Genomic DNA, 24,534 nt, shown 5'->3' with positions numbered 1-24,534 from the left:
GTCATTCTCTGCCACTTTGGGTGGTGGAACAGAAGCTTTGAAATTCACACCTTGGGTCACCCTAATATGCATTTAATAACCAGTGCCTGGAAGATTCACTGCTGGTCTCACATTGCCCCTGATTCCCTCTGGCTCCCAAGAGTCTGGATTTGTCCAATAATTGGAGTGTCCTCGCAGGTTAGGTTTTGCATATTCTGTCTGTGAAAATGGTATGATTTGAGTTTCAAGATGTTGAAGAAGAATGAAGACAAAGCCAGACAGAGACATGAGGCCTCAACATTGGAATAGCACATAACGACCACTGCCATGTTGATAAAGCAATCTTAAATCTAAGCTTTGCAAGCAGTATTCATTATATGATGCTAATAACACTTGGGAGGTTCAGTGTAATAATGAAAATCACTTTGGGATATTTACCATTACATACCATAACATAAGCAATCCTTCCCACTTTCTAATGGCATCAGCCTGGAAAAGCTTTTAGCCCAAGTTCTTTCACGAGCCAGATGGCCAGGCCTGACATTCAACTGCAGTTACAGAAGGAATTCGGAATACAGGGTGCAGGGGTTAACTCACCTGGTCTTCACAAAAGTGGGATCTTTAACATCCACCGACTAATGCAAGCAGACGTGTAAACGTGCGTAACATTCATGGAATGGATGGCACCTTTGGTGATGCAACACTGTGCCAGCAAAGTACCAGTCTGACAGTTTGTAGTCATGGCTGAGAATCGAACCCATGCAAGACAGCTCAAAAGGTAAGTGTGCTATTACCTCCACCATCTTGTCACAATAATCTCAGCCGATTTGCATGCCTGTGAATTGATAATGGACTTTAATCGTTGACATGATTAAAATCTGTGCAGGAAGGCGAAGCCCAACGCATAATAATTACGTATGTACTGGGATAGTGGGAGGACAGTTTTGGTGTAAAATGAAGAAAAGAGAATCATTAGAATGGAAAAGAGAAAGGAGGGCTGCGGAGAGTAGAGGTGAAGAGGTAAGAGGAAAAGTGTGAGGAGTTAAGAAATATATCATGGAAGAGAAGGATCATGTGTGGAACATACCTCGAGGAGAGTACTCGGACCCACTTCCCAGCCGTTGACCCTGAAGCTCTGATGAGCCTGAGACAATGCGGACAATGGGTTGAGATAAGTTGAGTTGCTACGCTGACAATGCTGAGATAAGCGGACAATGGGTTGCTACGCAACCACAGATGTCATCTAAGACGTTTAATTGAGGCAGTGCCCAGCGTATAACTCCGTTTTACCTTACCGGCGAATTAAAGCTCCCAGATGGAGAACCGTGCTGTCAACGCCACGTTGCTGTCAATCGAAATGGCCGAGCACGTCCAGACATGGGACGCTGGCCAATCTCATCAGCAGCCATAACGGAACGGCAGGGCAGAACTCCCTGTCACTAGAACATACTATATGGTCTAACCAATGTAGAAAAGACAATCGGGCAGTTTGGAAACAGTTTATGAAGATAAAAAGGAAACATATTTACAGGCAAACGGTTCACAAGAGAAATATCTTACCCCGGAGCACATCAGCCCATTTAGCTCGTCATCTTAGCCCGTTTCTACAGATGTAGGCACCTCATACTCCGAGAAAAGACACAGAGAGAAGAAGGCGTGGCTTGTTGGTGACCCCTCGCTCACCCGACGCAAGCTTGCAGGCTTACATCGATCCCAATGTGAAAAAGGGGAGGAGAGCGAAGAGGGGGGAGGGGGTAAATGATGTGGTTCGCCATGTGGGAAGAAGTGTGGGTGAATGTTCGTGGTGTGACAGAGGAAATCGTGAATGCGAGTCGGTAACCCGACCCTGAACGAGTCGAGGGTGTAATTGTTGTACACTCTCTTGTGTTCCAAGTCAACTAATTAGAAGTATGGAAAGCCAGAGAAAGAGAGTGTGAGTCAATGTGTTGGCTCGAGCGTCCAGGGAAACTCCACGGCATATCAGCTCTCTGCACCGTGGCACCAGCCCATTCGTTCTCGCGGAGGTTCGCTCCAGCAGGTTCAGCCTTGACTCTTTGATTTCCCCGAGATGTCAATCAGCCTCGAGTCCTAGCATTCCTGAACTTATAAAGTTCCTGGGGGAGGTGTGGTTCTGGGGCCCAGCCCTCGAGTGCGGTTTGAGCTTTGCAGGCAACACCTCCTCAAGCACATCTTGAGCTTTGTGGATGCCACCTCCTCATTGGTACGGTCCTGTCACCTTGCAGAGCTCATTGTTCGAGGCCATGGTTATGCAGCAGCAACGTCGACCGCTGCTGGAGGTCCGTCCAACTCCTGGTACTTTGCTATGCTGTTTCTTGATTCTTGAAAAGATTCACAATCCTGGTCTGTACCAATTTATGATGTGCTTGATTGGATTTGCAATGAGTTGGAATGTGGCTTTTAGCGAATCCCTGCTCGAGCAGGAAAAATGGCCTTGAAATGCCTGTTGTTGTTGTTGTTTAATGTGGCTTTTGTAAGGTGTATTGTTGTGTGTTGCAGAGATTGCATGGATGTGCTGAAAAGATGTGGGGGAGGAGAGAGAGAGAGAGAGAGAGAGAGAGAGAGAGAGAGAGAGAGAGAGAGAGAGAGAGAGAGAGAGAGAGAGAGAGAGAGAGAGAGAGAGAGAGAGAGAGAGAGAGAGAGAGAGAGAGAGAGAGAGAGAGAGAGAGAGAGAGAGAGAGAGAGAGAGAGAGAGAGAGAGAGAGAGAGAGAGAGAGAGAGAGAGAGAGAGAGACAGAGAGAGACAGAGAGAGACAGAGAGAGACAGAGAGAGACAGAGAGAGACAGAGAGAGACAGAGAGAGACAGAGAGAGACAGAGAGAGACAGAGAGAGACAGAGAGAGACAGAGAGAGACAGAGAGAGACAGAGAGAGACAGAGAGAGACAGAGAGAGACAGAGAGAGACAGAGAGAGAGAGAGAGAGAGAGAGAGAGAGAGAGAGAGAGAGAGAGAGAGAGAGAGAGAGAGAGAGAGAGAGAGAGAGAGAGAGAGAGAGAGAGAGAGAGAGAGAGAGAGAGAGAGAGAGAGAGAGAGAGAGAGAGAGAGAGAGAGAGAGAGAGAGAGAGAGAGAGAGAGAGAGAGAGAGAGAGAGAGAGAGAGAGAGAGAGAGAGAGAGAGAGAGAGAGAGAGAGAGAGAGAGAGAGAGAGAGAGAGAGAGAGAGAGAGAGAGAGAGAGAGAGAGAGAGAGAGAGAGAGAGAGAGAGATATGGAGAGCAATAAAAAAAGAGAAGAATTACAAAAGGGGTTCGAATCTGCTACAGAAACACAATGCATTTCTCTTTATACTGATATGAGGGGAGAGGTAATTTAGCTAACCAAAATTGTTACAGACATAACAACACGAGGCAACTCTTATGGGTTGGATGTGTCTCCCTGGGGTCTTTCAAAACCACAACAATATTGCTGTGGTTGTCAGACTCAACCCAGTTGCCCGGTCCGAATCTGATGAACCGCATCAAGGCGGTTGCGCAGGCCAACTGTTTGGATGCTCGGAGCAGATGTTCGGGCTTGTTTGCAACTTTGCCGTGCTCCAATGGAACACCCGAACAGACACACTAATCGGTAATGTGCGGCAGGGTACCCAAAGTGGAAACCCAAACGGGGATTGCCCAGACACAGGCATGGTCTCATCCTGAAGACTAATCACGCGAACCCAACCTGTCCTCTAACAGACATCAATAACTCTTCCACGAGCAATCAAGACACTAAAAATTCACACAGAGACCAAGTGGATTCATAAAGTGTATTGGGGAAGCAACAAGGGATGGGAATACAAAGAAGAAACAATACAATAATTCAATCCCAAAATCCATACATGCCCCAAGTCAATGAATGGATGGCAGATCCTTAACTATCTAATCACTTATGAGTGGCCGCCATTCACACCTCAGGAGATAGACAAAGAGAATCAGACACAACTGAACTCCCCTGTTCCCAGCAGGATGCAGCTTGGTTCCAAAGGGAGATATGGCCCTGTGGCAAATCAGTCCGTGCCGCAGGCAGAGCCGACACAACGGGGAGAGGGGGCGCAACCTGCAGTGTTGGTGTGTCGGGAGGCTCCCCAAGGCTGATGCAGCATGCTGAGGAGAAACCCCATGAGTTTTTGTGTAGATTCTGTAGCAAGTTCCCATGCATCTGGCACCCTGTGATTTGCACCAGAACCTCTTTTCGCCTTTGCCCTCACCCACATCCGTGACACTACGAGCACCTCCCACTCAGCTGCCATTGGCTCGTAGCCCAGTGTGATGCATCTCCCAAAAACACAATTAAATTACCTCACACATATCATAAACAGGCACAATGGGAAATAACTATTGCTACGCGATGCAAAGTTACCCCCTAAAAGGCATTCCCACAACAATATGCATGGAAGGGATGGTTGGGAGGCAGGTATGGTTGGGAGGAAGGTGTGGTTGGGACGCAGGTATGGTTGGGAGGAAGGTATGGTTGGGAGGAAGGTGTGGTTGGGACGCAGGTATGGTTGGGAGGAAGGTATGGTTGGGAGGAAGGTGTGGTTGGGACACAGGTATGGTTGGGAGGAAGGTATGGTTGGGAGGAAGGTATGGTTGGGAGGAAGGTGTGGTTGGGACGCAGGTATGGTTGGGAGGCAAGAAACAAAATGAGTTTGTAAAATGCACGACATGATAAATTTGGGAAGTAAAATGTGGAACGAAATATGAGGTATACAAGATAAAATTAGGTATTTCAATGCAGAATGTAAAGAGGTATCTGAAGATATTATGTGGTATGTAAAATGAGGTATGTAAAATGTGGTATGTAAAATGTGGTATGTAAAATGAGGTATGTAAAATGAAGTAAAATGTGGTATGTAAAATGTGGTATATAAAATGTGGTATGTAAAATGAGGGATGTAAAATGAAGTAAAATGTGGTATGTAAAATGTGGTATGTAAAATGTGGTATGTAAAATGAAGTATGTAAAATGAGGTATGTAAAATGTGGTATGTAAAATGTGGTATGTTAAATGTGGTATGTAAAATGAGGTATGTAAAATGTGGTATGTAAAATGTGGTATGTTAAATGTGGTATGTAAAATGAGGTATTTAAATGTACGTAAAATGTGGTATGTGAAATGTGGTATGTAAAATGAGGTATGTAAAAGGAAGTATTTAAAATGTGGTATGTAAAATGAGGTATTTAAAATGTAGTATGTAAAATGTGGTATGTAAAATGAAGTATGTAAAATGAGGTATTTAAAATGTGGCATGTAAAATATGGCATGTAAAATGTGGTATGTAAAATGAGGTATGTAAAATGAAGTAAAATGTGGTATGTAAAATGTGGTATGTAAAATGTGGTATGTAAAATGAGGTATGTAAAATGAGGTATGTAAAATGTGGTATGTTAAATGTGGTATGTAAAATGAGGTATTTAAATGTATGTGAAATGTATGTAAAATGAGGTATGGAAAATGAAGTATTTAAAATGTGGTATGTAAAATGAGGTATTTGAAATGTGGTATGTAAAATGTGGTATGTAAAATGAAGTATGTAAAAAGGTATTTAAAACGTGGTATGTAAAATGTGGTATGTAAAATGAGGTATGTAAAATGATGTCTGTAAAATGTGGTATAGAAAATGAGGTATGTAAAATGAAGTATGTAAAATGAGGTAGGCAAAATGCGATATGTAAAATAAAGTATGTAAAATGAGGTATATAAAATGTGGTATGTAAAATGAGATGTAAAATGTGGTATGTAACATGTGGTATGTAAAATGAGGTATGTATAATGAGGTATGTAAAATGCGGTATGCAAAATGAGGTATGTAAAATGCGATATGTAGAATGTGGTATGTAAAATGCGGTATGTAAAATGAGGTATGTAAAATGTGGTATGTAAAATGAGGTATTTAAAATGTGGTGTGTAAAATGTGGTATGTAAAATGAGGTATTTAAAATGTGGTATGTAAAATGTGGTATGTATAATGAGGTATGTATAATGAGGTATATAAAATGAGGTATGTATAATGACGTATTATAACGTGGTATGTATAATGAGTTATATAAAATGTGGTCAGTATCATGAGGAATATAAAATGAGGAATGTATAATGAGGTATATAAAATGTGGTGGGTATCATGAGGTATATAAAATGAGGAATGTATAATTAGGTATATAAAATGTGGTATGTATAATGAGGTATATAAAATGAGGTATCGGCGCATACTGCCTTCCAGTCTTTGGATGGATTGCTGCTGGATTCTTTCCCACTCAGTCCTCAATGTCTGAAGCCATCTGACTTAGGACCATATTCCTGTCCTGCCTTGCAGTGGTGACTCTTGGCCTCCCTGATTGAGGTCTGTCATCTGCAGAGTTGTGGAGGGTGTCTCTGTCCACCAGGGCCGATATCGTCTGGTGTGAACAGCCAAGGCGACGTGCCACCTCACGGTAGCTCAATCCGCCTTGCAGTATGCCCAAGCACACTACCGTTGATCCCTTGACAATCGTGGCATGTTGATTGAAATGCCCATTTTGCACTGGCCTTTTTAAAGCCAATATCAAGACATCACGTGCAGCTCATTAAAATCATCCCGTACCCCTTGGCTAATCACTGACAGTCAAAACGGCTGTTCAATAGCTGTGCTATGAAGTGACCATCGAAGGTTCAAGTGACCATCCGTGACCGTTTTGTCTGACAATGAGGACACTATTGTCCACAAATAAGTTCACACATTTACTACACGCAGTGTTATTGTTGATATATGAAGGTTTAAAAGGTGGTAAGTTTATTTTGCGTTACAGTATATAATTAGGTATATAAAATGTGGTAGGTATCACGAAGTATATAAAATGAGGAATGTATAATTAGGTATATAAAATGTGGTATGTATAATGAGGTATATAAAATGAAGTATGTATAATGATGTGTATAAAATGTGGTATGTGTAATGAGGTATGTATAATGAGTTAGGTATAATTTGGTACGTATAATGAGGTATGTAAAATGTGGTATGTATAATGAGGTATGTATAATGGAGTCTATAAAATGTGGTATTATAATGAGGTATATAAAAAGTGATTTGAATCATGTGGTATATAAAATGAGGAATGTATAATGAGATATATAAAATGTGATATGTATTATGAGGTATATAAAATGTGGTGTATATATGGAGGAATGTATAATGCAATCTGTATAAAAAGGTATGTAAAATTGTTCTATTTTGTATATGTAAAAAAATATGGGCTTTGATGAGATGGACTGTACGATACTCTTTATAGAGCTTTGGTCTGCCAAAGCATTTTCTTCACACTGGTTATGCTGGGTGTGTTGTCATTGCCTTCCCAGCAGCCAGTCAGCACAGCAATCAGGTCGAAAAGGCAAACTGAACTACATGAATGTTGAAAATCAATTGAGCTGAACAACCTCAACTCACATTCTCTCCTTGCTACTTTTTCCAACAAGTTACTTCCCCCTCTCCCCACTTGTACCCCATACCTGCTTTCCCTCTTTTCTGGGCCTTTCGAAATCGAAACATCCTTAGGAATGATCGCCCCCTAATGGACTTCACCATAATATCAGTTTTACTTCGACCTCTTATGTCAAATGCAACACATGGTTACAGGTCTCATCATTTGCTGGGGACACGGCTGTGCTGCTGATAATACCATTTGATCGAGTAACAAACTGAACTCGAGTCCACGTGAATCTCTCCGTGTGAATCCCTCCATGTGAATCTCTCCCTGTGAATCCATCCACGTGAATCTCTCCCTGTGAATCTCTCCCTGTGAATTCATCCACGTGAATATCTCCCTGTGAATCTCTCCCTGTGAATCCCTCCATGTGAATCTCTCCGTGTGAATCTCTCCGTGTGAATCCCTCCGTGTGAATCCCTCCATGTGAATCTCTCCACGTGAATCCCTCCATGTGAATCCCTCTATGTGAATCTCTCCGTGTGAATCTTTCCGTGTGAATCCCTCCATGTGAATCCCTCCGTGTGAATCTCTCCGTGTGAATCTCTCTGTGTGAATCCCTCCATGTGAATCCCTCCATGTGAATCCTTCCATGTGAATCTCTCCCTGTGAATCAATCCAAGTGAATCTCTCCATGTGAATCCCTCCCTGTGAATCTCTCCGTGTGAATCTCTCCGTGTGAATCCCTCCGTGTGAATCCCTCAATGTGAATCCCTCCACGTGAATCCCTCCGTGTGAATCCCTCCATGTGAATCTCTCCCTGTGAATCTCTCCCTGTGAATCTCTCCGTGTGAATCCCTCCGTGTGAATCCCTCCATGTGAATCTCTCCACGTGAATCCCTCCATGTGAATCCCTCTATGTGAATCTCTCCGTGTGAATCCCTCCATGTGAATCCCTCCATGTGAATCCCTCCGTGTGAATCTCTCCGTGTGAATCTCTCTGTGTGAATCCCTCCATGTGAATCCCTCCATGTGAATCCTTCCATGTGAATCTCTCCCTGTGAATCAATCCAAGTGAATCTCTCCATGTGAATCCCTCCATGTGAATCCCTCCACGTGAATCTCTCCGTGTGAATCCCTCAATGTGAATCCCTCCACGTGAATCCCTCCATGTGAATCCCTCCGTGTGAATCCCTCCACGTGAATCCCTCCATGTGAATCCCTCCATGTGAATCTCTCCCTGTGAATCTCTCCGTGTGAATCTCTCCGTGTGAATCCCTCCGTGTGAATCCCTCAATGTGAATCCCTCCACGTGAATCCCTCCGTGTGAATCCCTCCATGTGAATCTCTCCCTGTGAATCTCTCCCTGTGAATCTCTCCGTGTGAATCCCTCCATGTGAATCCCTCAATGTGAATCCCTCCACGTGAATCCCTCCATGTGAATCCCTCCATGTGAATCTCTCCCTGTGAATCCCTCACCGTGAATGATAACTCATTAGTTCCTTGTCGCCGTGCCACATCAAACCATCCTTCGGGATGACCGAACTCTCGCGGATGTTCCTTCAGGACGTTTTGATCTGGAGAACGGTAATTATTTCCAACATTCCAACATGTCAGCCAAATAGTAAACAACGTTATTTCCTTCCTCAGCGAAATTTGGGGGAAATAGTTATTTTTATTAATCGCTTCTGGGACATCCCATGACGTCGGTGCTGAACTTTCAAATGGTTACCTGCTGCCCTGAGACGTCCGCTCGTTCAGATGTGGTGAGAATTTTAAGATGGCGTTTGAATGGGCTCGTTTGGTGTGAACGCGAATCATCTCCATCCGCGCCATTCCTCAGCGATACTTGCCGAGCCATCCGAACTTAGAGATCCATGATTGGTCGAGGGACCTTTCTGGGATGTGGCGTGTGATGTTTTCATCACCAGGTGTTTATCTTTGCTGGTGGTCTTGGGGGGGGGGGGCGCAAATTCCCTATGTAAATGTGTGTCGTGTGGCGCCGCCTCCAGGTGGAGGTTCACGTATTACAAGTCGTCACCATTTAAGGTCCTGTATTCCTGTCCCCACGTTTTCTAGTTCAGTGAGATGTTTTTAATTATAGGCAGTCGGTATGTTTTTGCTTCAAGCACGTATAAACCCGGGTTTGTTTTCGTTTGCCTATATATAGCGGTCAGTTACCTATACACCGCCCAAAATAAAGGTCCGTGTCAGAAGAACGTGCTGCACACTCGGAACAAAATCACCCGTAGGACGAGTATTCTCCAAGTCATCAAAAAACATTGATTAATAATAATTAATAATAATAATAACACAAAAACGGAATACATTAAATCAGTTTGAAACGTTTTATAATAAATTAATTTAAATAGGGTTGGGGCCATCTATTTATTATGTACACGGGGGAGAAGGTTAAATCGAGAAAATGTAATTGAAAAAAAAGGGGTGTTGGAGGGAATAAAAGGTGAGGGGTGCAAGAAGTTGAGAGGTTTTGAGACAAGACACGAGCCAATCCGTGCGAAGCTAAGCGAGGACACGCCTCCTCATTTCGTGTGGACTAGCCAATCCGTGCTAAGCTAAGCGAGGACACGCCTCCTCATTTCGCGTGGACTAGCCAATCCGTGCGAAGCTAAGCGAGGACACGCCTCCTCATTTCGCGTGGACTAGCCAATCCGTGCGAAGCTAAGCGAGGACACGCCTCCTCATTTTCCTTTCAATAACCAATCCCCACAATTTTCCGTGAGGACGCACCTGCCTCCTCATCATCGCAGGAACGGCTGCTTGAGGCAGGTACGGACACAGTGAGGTAAGAACGAGAAAGTAATGGAGACGAAGTGTGATGTAATAATTGTGGAATACGACGTCACGACCTTGGTTTGAGCGAATTCCGCATCGTTTGTTATTAATTTGCCGACTTGGTCATTCAGGCAATTTTACTTTGTTTAAAAACACAGGGGATGGTGAGGGCCGTGCATGGGGGTGGAGTCTATCTGAAGGACGCCATATTAAACGGAGAAAGGACGGGGGGGGGTGGGTCTGGGTTTTGTCCCAAAACTGATTGATTTGTTGTCCCTTTAATCCCCTTCCCAGGTCTCGCTGGTCTCGCTCAGAGCGCGACCCGGGCGGACACCGGGCGGACGATGTTCACGACTCATCCAAGCAGCATGCGCGGTCAGGACGGGGACAAATCCCTACCCCAGTTTCTCCAGGATCGTCCCACTCCACTTCCACTTGTCCAGCTCTCCCTCCAGTCCAGTCCACTCCACTCCACTCTTCGCTTTGGCATTCCTCCTCTTTTTTTCCTCCTTATTATCATCTTTTTCTTATTTTCCCCTCCCCTTTGTTATTTTCACCCAAACCCCTCTCCCTGTTGTCCATTTTTCCTCTGCTACTTTATTGTCCTTGGTTGTTTTTTTTTTTTTTTTTTTTTTTTTTTTTTTTTTTCACCCCCTTTTTCTTCCTCATTTGAATTATCTCCTCCCCACCCCTTACCTTTTCACTTTGATTCCTGGACTCCCTTTGCTTTGCCCTTCTCTCACCTCCTCGCCCGTTCTCCACCAATTCTTTAAAAAAATAAAATAATAAAATAAATTATCGAGAGTGTTGAGGCTTTTGGAGGAGCTATAACATAGAATGGATCAGGAAGCCACAGAACAAAACTAACAGCAGGAGAGGGGGAGGGGAGGGGGGAACAAACGGGGTTGAGTGATAAAATGGAGAGACATTGAAGATGATGGATGTGAGGAAGGAGGAGGACACGGGGTGGACAAGATGGATACAGAAGCAAACTCTCAGGAAGGACAACAGGAAGTTTGAGATTGTTAAAAGGGATTTGTATAAAACATCGTCGTTTTTCATGGAGAATGATTTCAGATGGTGAATAGCTGTCTTGAAAACTTGGAGGGATGGATGAGATCGAAGAGAATGTGGGAGAAAAAAGGAACAAATGAGTGAAGGTGAGGAGTGATCCTGGAATTTGGGGGTTGTTGGCAAACTTTGTGTGGTCTGCAGAAACCTGGGATGGGGACAGAGCATGGAGAGAGCAGAGGGTGCAAGATCAGAAAGGAAGGGGGTAGAAGACTGAGACCACCGACGTGTGTGCGATTTATGAACTTCCAGGCCCATAGACTCGGCTTCATCACTGGGGAGTCCAATGATCTTCAAGGCCTTGGCTTCCACAGCGTCTAACTGAGGAAAAGGCACCAGCCCAAAGGGGAGAGCAGTACTCCAAGCTGTGGATGAAGTCTTGTCAGTGGATAAGAGTTCAGGTGTGCCAAGGAAGGACTTTGCATGACTGAGGATGCCCAGTCATCAACTGGCTTTGGAGACCAACTCCAAAGGTGTGGTTTGATGAAGAAAGATCATAGTTGATGGTGAGGCCAAAAAGTTTGAGTGATATATATATATATATATATATATATATATATATATATATATATATATATATATATATATATATTTTTTTTTTTTTTTAGTTTTTTTAATAGGTCTGTAAAAGTAAATTGGGGGGGGGGGGGGATTTGCCAGACAGTCTCTCTCTGAAATGACAGTGTATGGGACTTCTCAGGATTGAAAGACGTATTCCTCTGCTGCCCCATCCCTTTTCCTTTGCCCCTTCTCCCTCTGCTGCCTCCACCAACCTTTTCTCGCTCCTTCTCCCTCCACCACCGCCTCTACCTCCTTTTTCCTCGCCACTCAGTATGTTGCCTCCACCCCCCCCTTTTCCTCACCGTTTTTCTCTCCAACACCCCACTCCCTATGCCTCTCCCCTTCTCCCTTCTCTGCCCATGTTTTAGTAACTTTATAGCATTTCTACATGATTTCTAATGTGTCGAGCACATTCCTCATGTTATCTCGTGTGCTTTCAGGATCCTTGGCCTATATCATCCTCAGACATTGATGATAATGTGTCGAACCCATTGTTCCTTGTTTCTTTGGGAGCTGCAAACCACCTTTGACCAATCACTTTAACTGATATGTTTGTTTGACAGGATCTGTGAAAAATCTGCACTCTTTGGTGTGGCTGTGTTGGACAGAGCTTCGCTTGGGCCTAGCACGAGGCCTCCAAACCGTGGCAGCCCTGCAGTGGGTGTTGTCGTTTTTCTTCCTGGGTATGGTAAACCTCCCTCCCTCCTTTTATATTCTTATATCATTCTTGGATTGGCTCATTGCACTTTTTTTTTTCTTTTTCAGTCACTTCCTCTTTCTACATTTACCTCGTTCTTTATGTTCACCCTACTCCAAATCATCCCACACTTTTCTGATTGCCTTGTAATGGAAGGTTGTTTGCTGTTTCATATTTCAATGGGCCTTGATGATTTATTTATTTATCCCCCCCCCCTCTTGCCAATTTTATTTCAACCCTCTTCTCTGTTTTGAACCACCATCAGGACCACTGTGCCACATCCTCGTCTTGAAACTGCTCTTCTCATGGCTCTGGCCTCTTGCTATAGCATACTATTGTTGGTGGTTTCTTGACCGGAAGACTCCATATGAGGGTAAAGCGTTTTTGTTTGTTTGTTTTGTTCACTGAGGACGTGTTGAAGAGTAATGCCTCCTATTCTTTTTCTCCAAAATGGGTAAAGACATTCGAACGTGCAAACTGTGCTTTGTTTCATTCGTTCTTCCTGCAACTGGGTGCAAAGTTTTGTGATTCTGACACAAGATGTCCCAGTACTACGTTCAAGGTGGTAGAGGGCAGAATGACGTAAGTGCGGGAGATGCGAATTTGGCGCACCATTACGATCCCGAGAGCAAGACACGGTCAATGGTGTACTGCCACACACCGTCACCAGGCCTGACTTGGCTCCGTCAGATTTTCATCTCTTTCCCAGATTTAAGGAATACCTTAGTGGAAAACATTTTTCTTCTGAAGATGATGTCAGCAGAATGCAAAGTTCTGTTGTGACAGCATCACAAAACTACTTGAACGTTGGCAGAAACATGTGGACCACAGTGGTGATTTATGTTGACCAATAACTATGCACCATGATAGATTAAAGATTGTTAGTATCTGCCTGTTTCATTCAAATATCTTTTCGTGTTTTGGAGAAAATGAATATTAGGCATTACTTTTCAACACACCTCATACATTTTCTATTGGTGGGACAAGTTTGGTTGCTTTCACTTTGCAAGCGAATGTAAATTCAGGACTTTTTCTGCTTAATTCTTCCTTTTATGGCTATTACTTCAGACATGCTTGTTAAAATGGTAAGAATTTAAATGCAAAGCATGATAATTAACGAAGTTATTAGTATGTTGAATCGCATCCGATAAACAGCCCCGATTGTTATATTCATGGTGTGAACAAAAAAATTGGTTCCTTTCTCTAATTGACCAATTTTGTGGCAAAACGTGGAAATCCACCAATTGGCGGAGGTCTGTGAATTATGTTATAAATGCTGCCTTCATAATTACAACCTCTGTATGAAGGTATTATTTGGGGCTGCTCTAGACTTCAAGGTTGTATTTTCATCAAACCATAGTCATTTTGTTCTGTCTTCAATGTGCTATAATTGATTGTTTTTCAAGTCTTATCAAGAATTACCTCCAGGAAGGGGAAAGGACCTTGGGATAACTCCACATTTGATGCAAATAGGAAGGAGCCTTGGACAAAGTCTACTGGTATGTTAGGGTTGTGTGTGGTTTCCACAGGAGGCCGAAAAGTCACGTGGGTCAGGGAATGGACTATGTGGAGGTACCTCTGCGATTACTTTCCGGCAAAGGTAAGACCACGATTGACTTTTTTTTTTTTCCATGAACTTTCCAACTATTTTGCATTCAAATGTAGGCTTGGTTGGCAAGGCCGTCTGAGTGCTTTTCTCATACGATAATGCAACTCCCTATTTGGAAATCCCGACAGACAGCCAACCACAAACAAAAACTAGAAGGGCACTCAGTGGAGCACATACCTCCGCCACACAATGCTTGATCCATGAGAACATATCGGGCCCAATACATTGTTGAAATATCATGGTATACAGTACTATATCTTTTTTTTGGACCTATCTCTCAATGGTGAAAAATCGCTTTGAAAATTCCAACCTTAAATTCAGAATCCCGACCTTAACCAAAATCTAATCTGCTTGTTCTTGTCACTTAACTCATCCACCAATTTTTGTCACCAGTCCACAACTTTTTGAACTGTTGTGCAATATATAATTTTTGGTCCTATCTGTCAATGGTGAAGAATCACTTAAAATAAATAATAATAAAAAAATAATCTTCATAAAAATCTAACTGATTAGTCCTTGTTACACACACACAACCTGTCCATCAAATTTTGTCCTAATCCGTCCACAACTTTGAGATATTGTGCCGGCAGACAGGTGAAAACATAACCTCCATCCACTTTTGGTGCTGGAGATATCAAAAGAAATTTCTTGGCAGGTATGTATTGGGTACAAACCTGCTTTCCACTTTGTGTGTGTGTGTGTGTGTGTGTGTGTATTTTGCCCCTTCACAACTAATCTTGCCACATTGACACATTTGGTCCTCATCAATTTTGTGCATGTTACCCAGCAATGCTCGTCTCTTTTCCAGATGTAGTCAGGGAAGGAATTTGGAGATGTGAGAGTATCAGTTCAAAATGACCTGTTATTTTGAGGGCACATTGGTCTCTTTTACATGCAATTGTGAGCAGAAAAAGCAGCCAGCTTTATGCCCCCCCCCCTCCTCTGAAAAGAATGTGTACTTTGTGTTAATTTCAAAGCATGAAGAAAGCCATTTATTGTCAAACTCTTGAATGGCATCAGGACGAAACTCAAGAATGTGAAGATGCTGTCCCATCATTTGTGCTTTGTGAGATGAAGGTAGATTTAAGATGGTAACTTTTTTTGGCAATTTGATTTTTCAATGTGGACATCAATATTTTGCTTCCTGACTAATCTATACATGTGTTCCAGCCTTTGAAATAAAAAAAAATATATATGTATATACATATGCTGGAAGCCTGTAGTAAAAAATTCTTGGCAGCACATCTTCAGTTCATCTTGGTACCTTGGTTCATTTTGCACAATGAAGGTAATGGTCCTTGATTCAAATTTGATTTTAAAAATTCTGCCACCCTGGGAGGGGAGGGGGGGAACTCCCTCCTCTCAGACCCTCACTCCCTCTGAGACCTCCCCTCCATCGCTTCGCTTCCTCACACCACAGATCCTTTCCATCCCACTGCTTTTTCTTCTCTCAGTGTTGGCCACTGTTCAAACAGCTTAGTCCACACAGAGTGAGTTTGGGACAATTATCCACACGGGATTGCCTGCCACAGTGACTTGCTTTGCACACTTCATTAAAAGTAAATAATGAGTTTTTTTTTTTTTGTTTGTTTTTTTTTGCAATGTCACAATATTCCTGGAATTACTTGCACAAAGACCCTTATAATCATTAATGGTGGGTTTTCTGGTCTGGTCCATGGTCGAGTTTTTAAAGAGGAAATAGTCAGAAACAGATGGCTGCCTCTATCACCCCCAAAAATAAAATAAAACCCTCTTTTTGAAGCAAAAAAACATGTTCACTGCCGGTGTGCATATATCGTGAATCATGGTTAAAGAGCTCAAATAGATTCCAATTTCGCTTTTCAGAGGTGCATACCATTAAAAAGGCCCGTGACTTGATTGGCTCCAACTTTTGGGTATTTGATGATCATTTCAACAGTACCATTGGTCGTTTTACTCCAAAGGGAAAACTTAGTGGGAATGGAAATTGTGAATAAGACCAACATGGGTATATGGCCGAATTATTTATTTAATGTGCAGAACAAATGTTACACACAGATGGACAAATTGGTATATTATTTATTTATATATATATATATATATATATATATATATATATATATATATATATATATATATATATATATATATACAGTAGTGTCAAATTCCAAGATCATATTTTTTTTTTATTAACAGAACCTCATTAGAAACTAACAGGATAGCATGAACATCATAAATATATGTTGACAAATTACAGGCCCAGAACATCACTTGAACAAAAATTGAACACCATTTTTGAAGATAATTGATGGCCTTATTTAATTTTTCATCCTTGGTCACCAGGCTCTCCCTTACTGGGATCTTCATTCACTTAAAAAAAAAAATTCTGGGCCTGCTCAACAATGCCTTGACTTGGAACGGTCCGCCACGGTTTCTTAACAAAAGCATTCATTTTTTTTTTCTATCACTTTCCTCACTCGCATCAATGAATGCCTGATCTTCATACCTACAGTAGAAATCGCTGAATACATCGCTTTTGTAAGTGCTGTAGTTTTCAAATTAGGAGTTTGGAGTGATTTTATGCATATGATGTGAATTTCCATGATCTGCTCTCATGGACAAATTAAAGTATATAATGGAAATATTTAAGTTAAGAAGGTCAGATCAGACAGACCGCAATAACTGAAAATGTTAAGAAATCGGCAGTTTTTTGTTGTTGTTGTTGTTTGTGTTTTTTTGTTTGGTGTGGCGCTTTACCAAACTGCTTGTGATCACTTGCCAAGCCAGCCATTCCTCAGGGGTGTTACTATCCCTATTGCTGACTTTCCAACGTATGATCAACTGTAATCCACCTTATTTTGTGGAAATGCAAGTTGCGGTGAACCAGTTGATATGGGGTAAATCTCCTGTGAGCTGTGGCATCCATGCTGAACTTCTCAAGGCTGGTGGAAATGCTGTACTTGTGTTGATGCATGCAGTTCTGTGCTCTGCCTGGAACACAGGTATCAACCCAACTGACTGGAAGAGGGGCCTTGTCTCTTTGGAAAGGGAAGTGATTGCTAGGATAGCATCACCGAGGGGCGATGATGCTCACGGTGCTGGGCAAGGTCTTTGCTCAGATAATTATTGATGGGGTTTTCCACCATCTGCTTGAGCACCAGCACCCAGATCACTCAGGCTTTACACTAAAGAGGTCAACGATTGACCTTATCCTTGCTCTTCGGGTCCTCACCGAACACAGACAAGACTTTTGGCATGGGCTGCAGCCTATGTTGATCTCTGCAAAGCATTTGATTCAGTGAACTGGGATGCCCTCTGGAGGATTCTTGGTGTTTATGGGGTACTGAAAGTGCTGTGAGATGTGGCGATACCACCTCTGACTTATTTCCAGTTGTTACTGGAGTTCGTCAGGGGTGTGCACTGGCCCCCACACTTTTCAGCGCTTGTATGGACTGGATTTTGGGGAGGATGTTGGAGAGATAAAGCTGCAGTGCATTGTTTGGGAATGTCCAGATCTCTGACCTTGATTTCGCAGATGCAGTCATCTATGAGGAATCGGTGCCACTGGGATTATGAGTTTCCTGGGTCAAAACTAACATCCAGTCTTTAAATGACATCTTGTCTGTACCTGTTTGTGGTGAGGATGTTGAGGTCACAGAGAGATTCACTTACCTTGGCAGTGATATTGTCTCCACTGGATGTGAGCCAGAGGTCAGTAGACGTCTGGAACTGGCCTGGGAGTCATGGATTCACTGGATCACGGGGTGTGATTCTGTCGGTACCTGTGCAAGAGGAGGAAAGTCTGAGTCTTCAGGTCCTTTGTGCTTCCAGTCTTGCTCTACGGCTGTGAGTCTTGGAATCTGACCAGGGATCTGAGCCGGGGACTTAACTCCTTCGGTACCAGGTCTCTTCGGAGAATCCTTGGTTATCACTAGTAGGACTTTGTGTCCAATGAGCGGTTGCTGACATCGCCTCAAATGAGATTTGTTACCTGCATAGTCCACGAGTGTCTGCTGTGACTGTATGGACACGTGGCTCCTTTTCCTGATGCCGATCCTGCTCACCAGATTCTCTCAGCGAAGGGGTCTCGTGAGTGGAGGAGGCAAATGGGCCGACCACGTGCCTCGTGGTTGCAGCAGGTTGATTGTCATCTCAAGGAGATGGGGATGGGCCAGACATCTGCCTGGGGGATGGCCAGGCAGAGGCCCCTGGAGTATTGATGGAAAGTGGATGCAGTGACTCGCTGTTCCAGCGCATGCTCCCTTACTTGATCTGACTTGACCTGACCTTATCAACCATTTCAATGGTGTGCTTGCTTGAGTGTTTAAGCCACTTTGAGAGCACTCTGCAAGCTTCCATAGCAATACCGCAGCTCAGTCCTCTGTGCGGACATCTCCGAAGTTAGGAAGGCAAAATAATTTTTAGGATTACAATGAGTAAAGAATGTTTTCAGTGTTTACAAAGCAATGAATCACCATATCACAGCACGATAGCAGAGAGGTGCTCGCGCTCTCTCTTCGCTGTCTCGCCTGGTTTTGAATCCTGACTCTGCTATAAACTGTCGTCCCAGTGTTTCACAGGTAGGTTGGTTTATCAATGTGTGTGCTGTCCCTCGGATGGATGTTAAACTGGACGTCACATCTGCTGTAATCTCCCCCCTTCCTATCCCTGTCTAAGCAACTCCACTCATCTCTCCCTTTGCCCCTTTCCATCCTCTCCCCCCTCCTCTGCCTCTTAAGTGGGCAGTTGAGTATTGACGGTTTTGTTTTGAATTTAAAATGGCTTCCCTAGAATGTAGCATGTACAAATCTGAATCGGTGAGCCAACCGGAGGGGTGAAAGGGTTGCTGCATGCAGGCAGGCTTTTCTAGGTAGATAGTGTGGGTTTCAAATGCTCCAGCCAAGTTTTATATACAACTCTGTGGTTAAACGAAAATGTCGCTGTTTGTGTGTTTTATCACCTTTCCACTCCCCTCATGCTGCCCTCCCTCTCTCCACCCCCCCCCACCCCAAGGACATCTCCAGGTGGTCTCGTGCTGTTTTTAACATACCCCATTTCGTTCAATCCTGCACTATACTATCCCATCCCCTGTCCCCTTCTCCACAAGTCCCCCCTACCAAACGCAAGTCCAGAACCCTTTTCCCTCACGTTTACCCCCTACCCACTTCTCCCCTCCTCTCCCCCCCCCATTCTCCTCGCTCCTACCTCCCCCCCTTCTCACTCCCCACCCTCCTTGCTCCCCTCTTCCTGTATCTTCCTCTTTTCTCTCCTCCACCCCTTCATATTCCAGGGTTTTTTTCTGATTATTATTTTTTAATTTATTGGATGTCTCATCAACCATACTTGTTGCCAAACTTGATCCTACAGTTGGTGAAAACTACAGAACTCCCCCCCAACAAAAACTACCTCTTTGGTTATCACCCTCATGGCCTCATGAGCATTGGGGCTTTTTGTCATTTTGCCACTGAGGGCTCTGGATTCTCTCTGACCTTCCCTGGTCTCCATGCTCACCTGGCAACACTTTACTTCAACTTCTACATGCCTCTCTACAGAGATTATCTAATGGCAGGGGGTACGGACTGCAAGTTAGAACTAATGTGCTCCCAACTCCTCATCCCCAAACTTTTTCGCCATCTCGATCCATTTTGAGTTCAAATTCTAGAAAGTCTGAAATTTTGCTTCCTATAACATTTTCATTTCATCCCTCAGGTGTGTGTCCTGCAAGCCGTTCTGCCCTGGGATCACTGCTCTCCCACCCAGGTGGAGGCAATGTTGTGGCCATCGTAATTGGTGGGGCCGCAGAAGCATTGGCTTGCCATCCCGGAGCCACTTCTTTACATCTAAACCAACGCAGAGGGTTTGTGCGTCTCGCCTTGCAGCACGGGTGGGTTGGAGATGTTTTTATACTGACGTGGAAATGGTGACTTGAAGGAATTTGTAAAGGAGAAGTTTATGCAAGCAGGAGACATCTGTGGCTAATTTATTGGTCATGGTGCTGTTGGATTGCTTCCAGTTTGTGGCTCGATTCTCGCTGTCTCCACCATCTGCTGTGCCATTACATTGTTGAAGTACTGTGTTCATATTTTTTTTTTGTGCCACAGTGCTGACTTGGTCCCAGTGTATTCTTTTGGGGAGAATGAGACGTACAAGCAGCACACGTTTCCAGATGGATCTTTGATCAGACGGGTCCAAGAATGGTGCCGGCAGACGTTGAGTTTCTCCCCCTGTGCCTTGCGCGGTTCGTGGGGGATTCTACCCTTCCGGACGCCCATCCACACCATTGGTAAATCTCCCTCTTGCTCTTCTTCACAAACTCTCACTCTGGCTTGAATTGTTCTTGGTGAAAAGTATATGAATTTATCCAAATCTGACCAACTGCACAGTTAAACCACAATCTGGGTCCACAATTGTATTTTGCATAAATTGCAATTTGAGAGTTTTGAGACCATTGATAACTAGCAGGGGTACCTGGCGTTGCCCGGTGCTGCTCTAATCCTGTTGTCATTTTGAAAAAAAACATTTCCCTGCACTCACGAAGGAATGGTGTCAGGGAATATTTAATATTGCCTTTCACATTGCTACAGTCGTAGGCACTATAGAGCAAATATTATTAATAATAATAATTTTTTTTTTTTTTAATCTGACCTTTTCTATTTTATTTTTTGAAGTTTTTATTTTATTATTATTTATTTGTTTTTTGCCATGAAACTCAAAGTCTGATGATCCGTTTGGCCACCTCTGAGAAATGGTGACACACATGAAGATGGATACTTCGAGGTTATGGAAGGACTCCGTTTCACCTTCTGAAACCCGCACATGGAGATGACAACTAACAGCACACACACCTCGTAGTATAAATACAGCAACACTAACTTGTATTGCCATACATGGTGTAATTGTTGTTTGTTTGGTGTGAGAGCTTCATGGCATTAAGAAATGATCTTATTCATTGGTTACTATGCTGTCACACTAAGGAGTTAATTAATTTTTTTGTATACATGTTTGAGATTTGGAGACTTAAAGGGGGAAATGCCAACAGCAGCAGTTGAAGTCACAAATCGAGATAAGGGGGAGGACACACAGGAGTGAACAAGCTAAAACACAGTAAGAGGCAGGGGAAAGTTGGGATGAAACAGAGGTGGGGGGTGGGGGGAAATCACAATAACCTGGAAAAGGGAAGTACTTCTGACCATGACTCTGAGTGGCAGGATAGCTGTTTGTCATGTGTTCTTTCAAGCAGTCTGATTCTGGGTTGGTATTTTGCCGAGCGAGCAGGAATTGCTGCATGGTCGTTGCCACCTTTCAGAGGGGACAATCTTGCTGTTCCTGCATTTGTGGGTATAAAATATTCCACAGTATCTTGTAAGAGTAGGCTTTTTCACCTGTAGTATAGCTACACAAATGCTGATAATATGTTAAATATAATATTATGAGGACATAATGATCTTGGCTCTGTTGTATTTTATACCCAAATGTGTCCCACAGTGGGTGCTCCTATTCCAGTACCCTTGGTACCAGATCCACCAGCAGAGTTGGTAGAAAGAATACACGAACGTTACGCTGCTGCCCTGGTGCACCTCTTTGATACGCACAAATGCAGTTTTGGCCTTCGAGATGCGGACAAGCTGCATTTGCTCTGAATTGGAAGTAGGACTTGCATTGTGTCAATGATATGATGGTTGTCTATTTTATGAGGCCACTGTTTGGCTGATTTTCATGAAGCAGGGAAGACGGTGAATGTTGTGAATTTGAATTGCATTTGTTTAGTGTAGTTTTTGCCTCCAACTATTGCTGTAACAAATCCCTTCTTGGCAGATACCACCCTCCTGGACCTTTTGATGTTTAAATCCTTCCTTTGGGAGAATAACTCATTTGTATTCAATCTCACATGGGCTAGTTTGGTACTGGATGTAAATCAAGGCAGTACATTGAAAGGCAAAAGCTTTTCTTTTATTTTTGAAGGAGCTGGGTGATGGGATGAAAGGTAACTCAGGCCTTGAGTCCAGACCTACAAAACGAATTACGAACAAGGCTTTGTACGTGGCCATGGAACTCGTGGAATGATTTGTCGAAATAGTGGTTGGTCATAACCTTTCTCCAATCTTTTTTTTTTAATTTAAAAATGCCTCTGTTGAAAAGCAACATGTATGCCTGTTTTTTTGTTTTTTGTTTTCTGTTCAAGCAAACCTCCTTTGCTCACCATCCCCCCCCCCCCCAATCTTGTCATTGCCATTCGCTTTTTCTTCCTATCCAACACAAATGTTGCAAAAGATAGATTTAATAAGGGGAAGAATGAGATGATATTGTATTTATCAGGGATTATTTGAAGGGAAGGCGCATGCACTGAAGTTTTGGATGCAATCTGACTTACCAATAAAAGTATTCATTTGGCATTAATTATGCCTCCGTTGTTGAGGGTATTTTCAGGGTGTCCGTGTGATTATGGCTAACTTGTAAACTGCTGAAGTGATTTTTATGGAACTTGGTGCAAATGTCGAGGATTCAAAGATGAAGTGGTTAAATTTTGGTGTGAATGTCACATCTTTCACTAAAGTATCAGATTTTTGTTGCTGTGATTTGTGAACCACGAAAGGGATTTTCATCAAACATGGTCCATGATGAACTGTTTAAATTTTGGTTTCAAAGACGGAAGGTAATGTGCTCTTTAATTTAAAAAAAAAAAAATCTTGCTGCAATAACATGACCCACTCAAGAGATTTCATCTACTTTAACAAATGTGTCATCTCTTACTCCAAAACCATGAAACCAAGCAGCCTGAAACTTTGCATGCAGAACTGAAATTGGTTGAATTAAAACACCCCTTTTGAGATGATTAACAGACATTTAAATTTTATGCTTTATCCGGCGCATCCTCGGTCATCATTCTCTACAGGGTCTTAAGGCATATGCTGGGGTATGAAGTCGTCTTTTTTTGGTCTGCTCAACCATGCCTTTATATGAACTTTTCCAGAGCATTACTTGGCTCTTCGTGAAGAACACAAGGGTAGTATGGCATGCAAACGAATTTTAATTTTTTGAATGTACTTTTTTTTTTATTTTATTTTTTTTCCTATCGTATGGCATTTTTCACAAGCCTGGAATGTCCCTTTTCTATTGTTTTCCACATGGCACAAACCATATAAAGTGGCCTTTTTCTATGCCTCTGGTACCTTCCCCAAGAATATGAGTGATGAAGGTTGTGGTCAAGTTTCATCAAGATTGTGTGGTTTTGGAGAAAAAAAGCAAATGCCTTTCCCCCCCGGCCGGAATTTTCAGTCCCCGTGTTAAAGTTACGAAGAGGGAGGGGTGCTTCATACTTCCCTTGATTGCTGCAGGAGTCTGCTTCTCACAACCCTGTCATCATGTACTTGTACCACACAAGGACAAAACTCAAGCTCATAGCTAATGAGCAAACACTATGGCACTTTAGAATTTGTTTTGAAAGCCATTTATTTGACATATTGTCCAATGTCTATTCCAAGTTTCAATGAATAGCCTTTGAGATATGAGCGTCAACATATTACGGACGGACACCAACGTGAATTGAGGGTTTTTCGTTAACTCAATAATGCCAAAATGGACATTGCTGAAATTTGGAACATATTACCTCGACATACAAAGGATTTCCTTCTGAAATTTGCAGCCAATTTCATCCAGTCGCAGCTGAGAAACGAATTTTCAGTCCCTGTGTTAAAGTTGCTGACAGAGAAACTGCCCCCATTATAAAGGGAGGGGCACTTTGTATCTCCCTTGATTATATGATCACAATGAGTAAAAATGTTTTCAGTGAAGAGGTAATGAATCACCACAAAAGGAAAACCGAGAGGTATGCATGCTCTCTGCATCACCAGGATTTGAATCCTGGCCCAGCTTTTATCTCCCATCCTGCTGTTTCACAGGCAGGGTGATTCATCAATATGTCTGACTTCTCAGATGGATGGTAATTGGGCATCACATCTGCTGGAATCTCTCACCCTTCTCCCTCCCTTCTTTCCCACCTCCCCTCTCTCACCCTACCCCCCTCTCTCTTTCCAACCCTTCCCTTCTTTCCCACCTCCCCTCTCTCACCCTCCCAACCCTTTCCAACCCCTCCCCCCTTTCCTCCCTCTATCTCTCTCCCACCCGTCGCCCTCTGTTGAGGGGACTGTAGAATGTACGAATCAGATTCGGAGTAAAACCAACCAGTGGGGTGCAAATATCGCTGCATGTACGAGCATACATGCAGGCAGACCATTGCCAGGAAGATAGCGTGGGTTTGACATACTCACACCCAAGGTCTTAAAGTATCCATGTGTGTGTACATCAAAGTTGCTGTTGTGGCCTGCCATCTCCATATGTGGGTGGGTTTCATGAGGAGGTGAAAAAAAGTCCTACCAGTTCTCAAAGTATCCACCTCTGTTTGTGTCATTCATTGGTATTTACATATGTGGGTTTCACAATGTGGAATGGAG

The 24,534-nt window shown here is 43.2% G+C and overlaps 1 protein-coding gene across 7 annotated transcripts; it reads left to right on the top strand.

The window, feature by feature from the left end:
* The first annotated feature begins 10,026 nt into the window (after window positions 1–10,026).
* On the top strand, window positions 10,027–22,480 carry LOC147008502 (diacylglycerol O-acyltransferase 2-like). 7 transcript variants are annotated; one of them, XM_085864625.1, is made up of 11 exons: window positions 10,027–10,176; window positions 10,461–10,541; window positions 12,407–12,481; window positions 12,761–12,868; window positions 14,025–14,095; window positions 14,695–14,759; window positions 19,097–19,205; window positions 19,451–19,655; window positions 19,793–19,967; window positions 20,185–20,366; window positions 21,569–22,480. In XM_085864625.1, the coding sequence occupies exons 2-11, from the start codon at window positions 10,511–10,513 to the stop codon at window positions 21,721–21,723; spliced, it is 1,176 nt and encodes a 391-aa protein (XP_085720751.1). In that variant the 5' UTR covers window positions 10,027–10,176; window positions 10,461–10,510; the 3' UTR covers window positions 21,724–22,480. The 7 variants fall into 7 exon arrangements, with proteins under 7 accessions (XP_085720751.1, XP_085720749.1, XP_085720753.1 ...); XM_085864623.1 differs by having other exon boundaries at window positions 12,362–12,481; XM_085864624.1 differs by having other exon boundaries at window positions 10,105–10,160; window positions 12,362–12,481.
* Window positions 22,481–24,534: the final 2,054 nt, after the last annotated feature.

The sequence above is a fragment of the Eptatretus burgeri genome, chromosome 18 (assembly GCF_056783735.1).
Source record: "Eptatretus burgeri isolate ZD-2024b chromosome 18, Ebu_testis_v1, whole genome shotgun sequence".
In the NCBI taxonomy this organism is placed as follows: Eukaryota; Metazoa; Chordata; class Myxini; order Myxiniformes; family Myxinidae; genus Eptatretus; species Eptatretus burgeri.
Note: the sequence above shows the minus strand (reverse complement) of the source record. Positions and strands in the feature narration are given on the sequence as shown.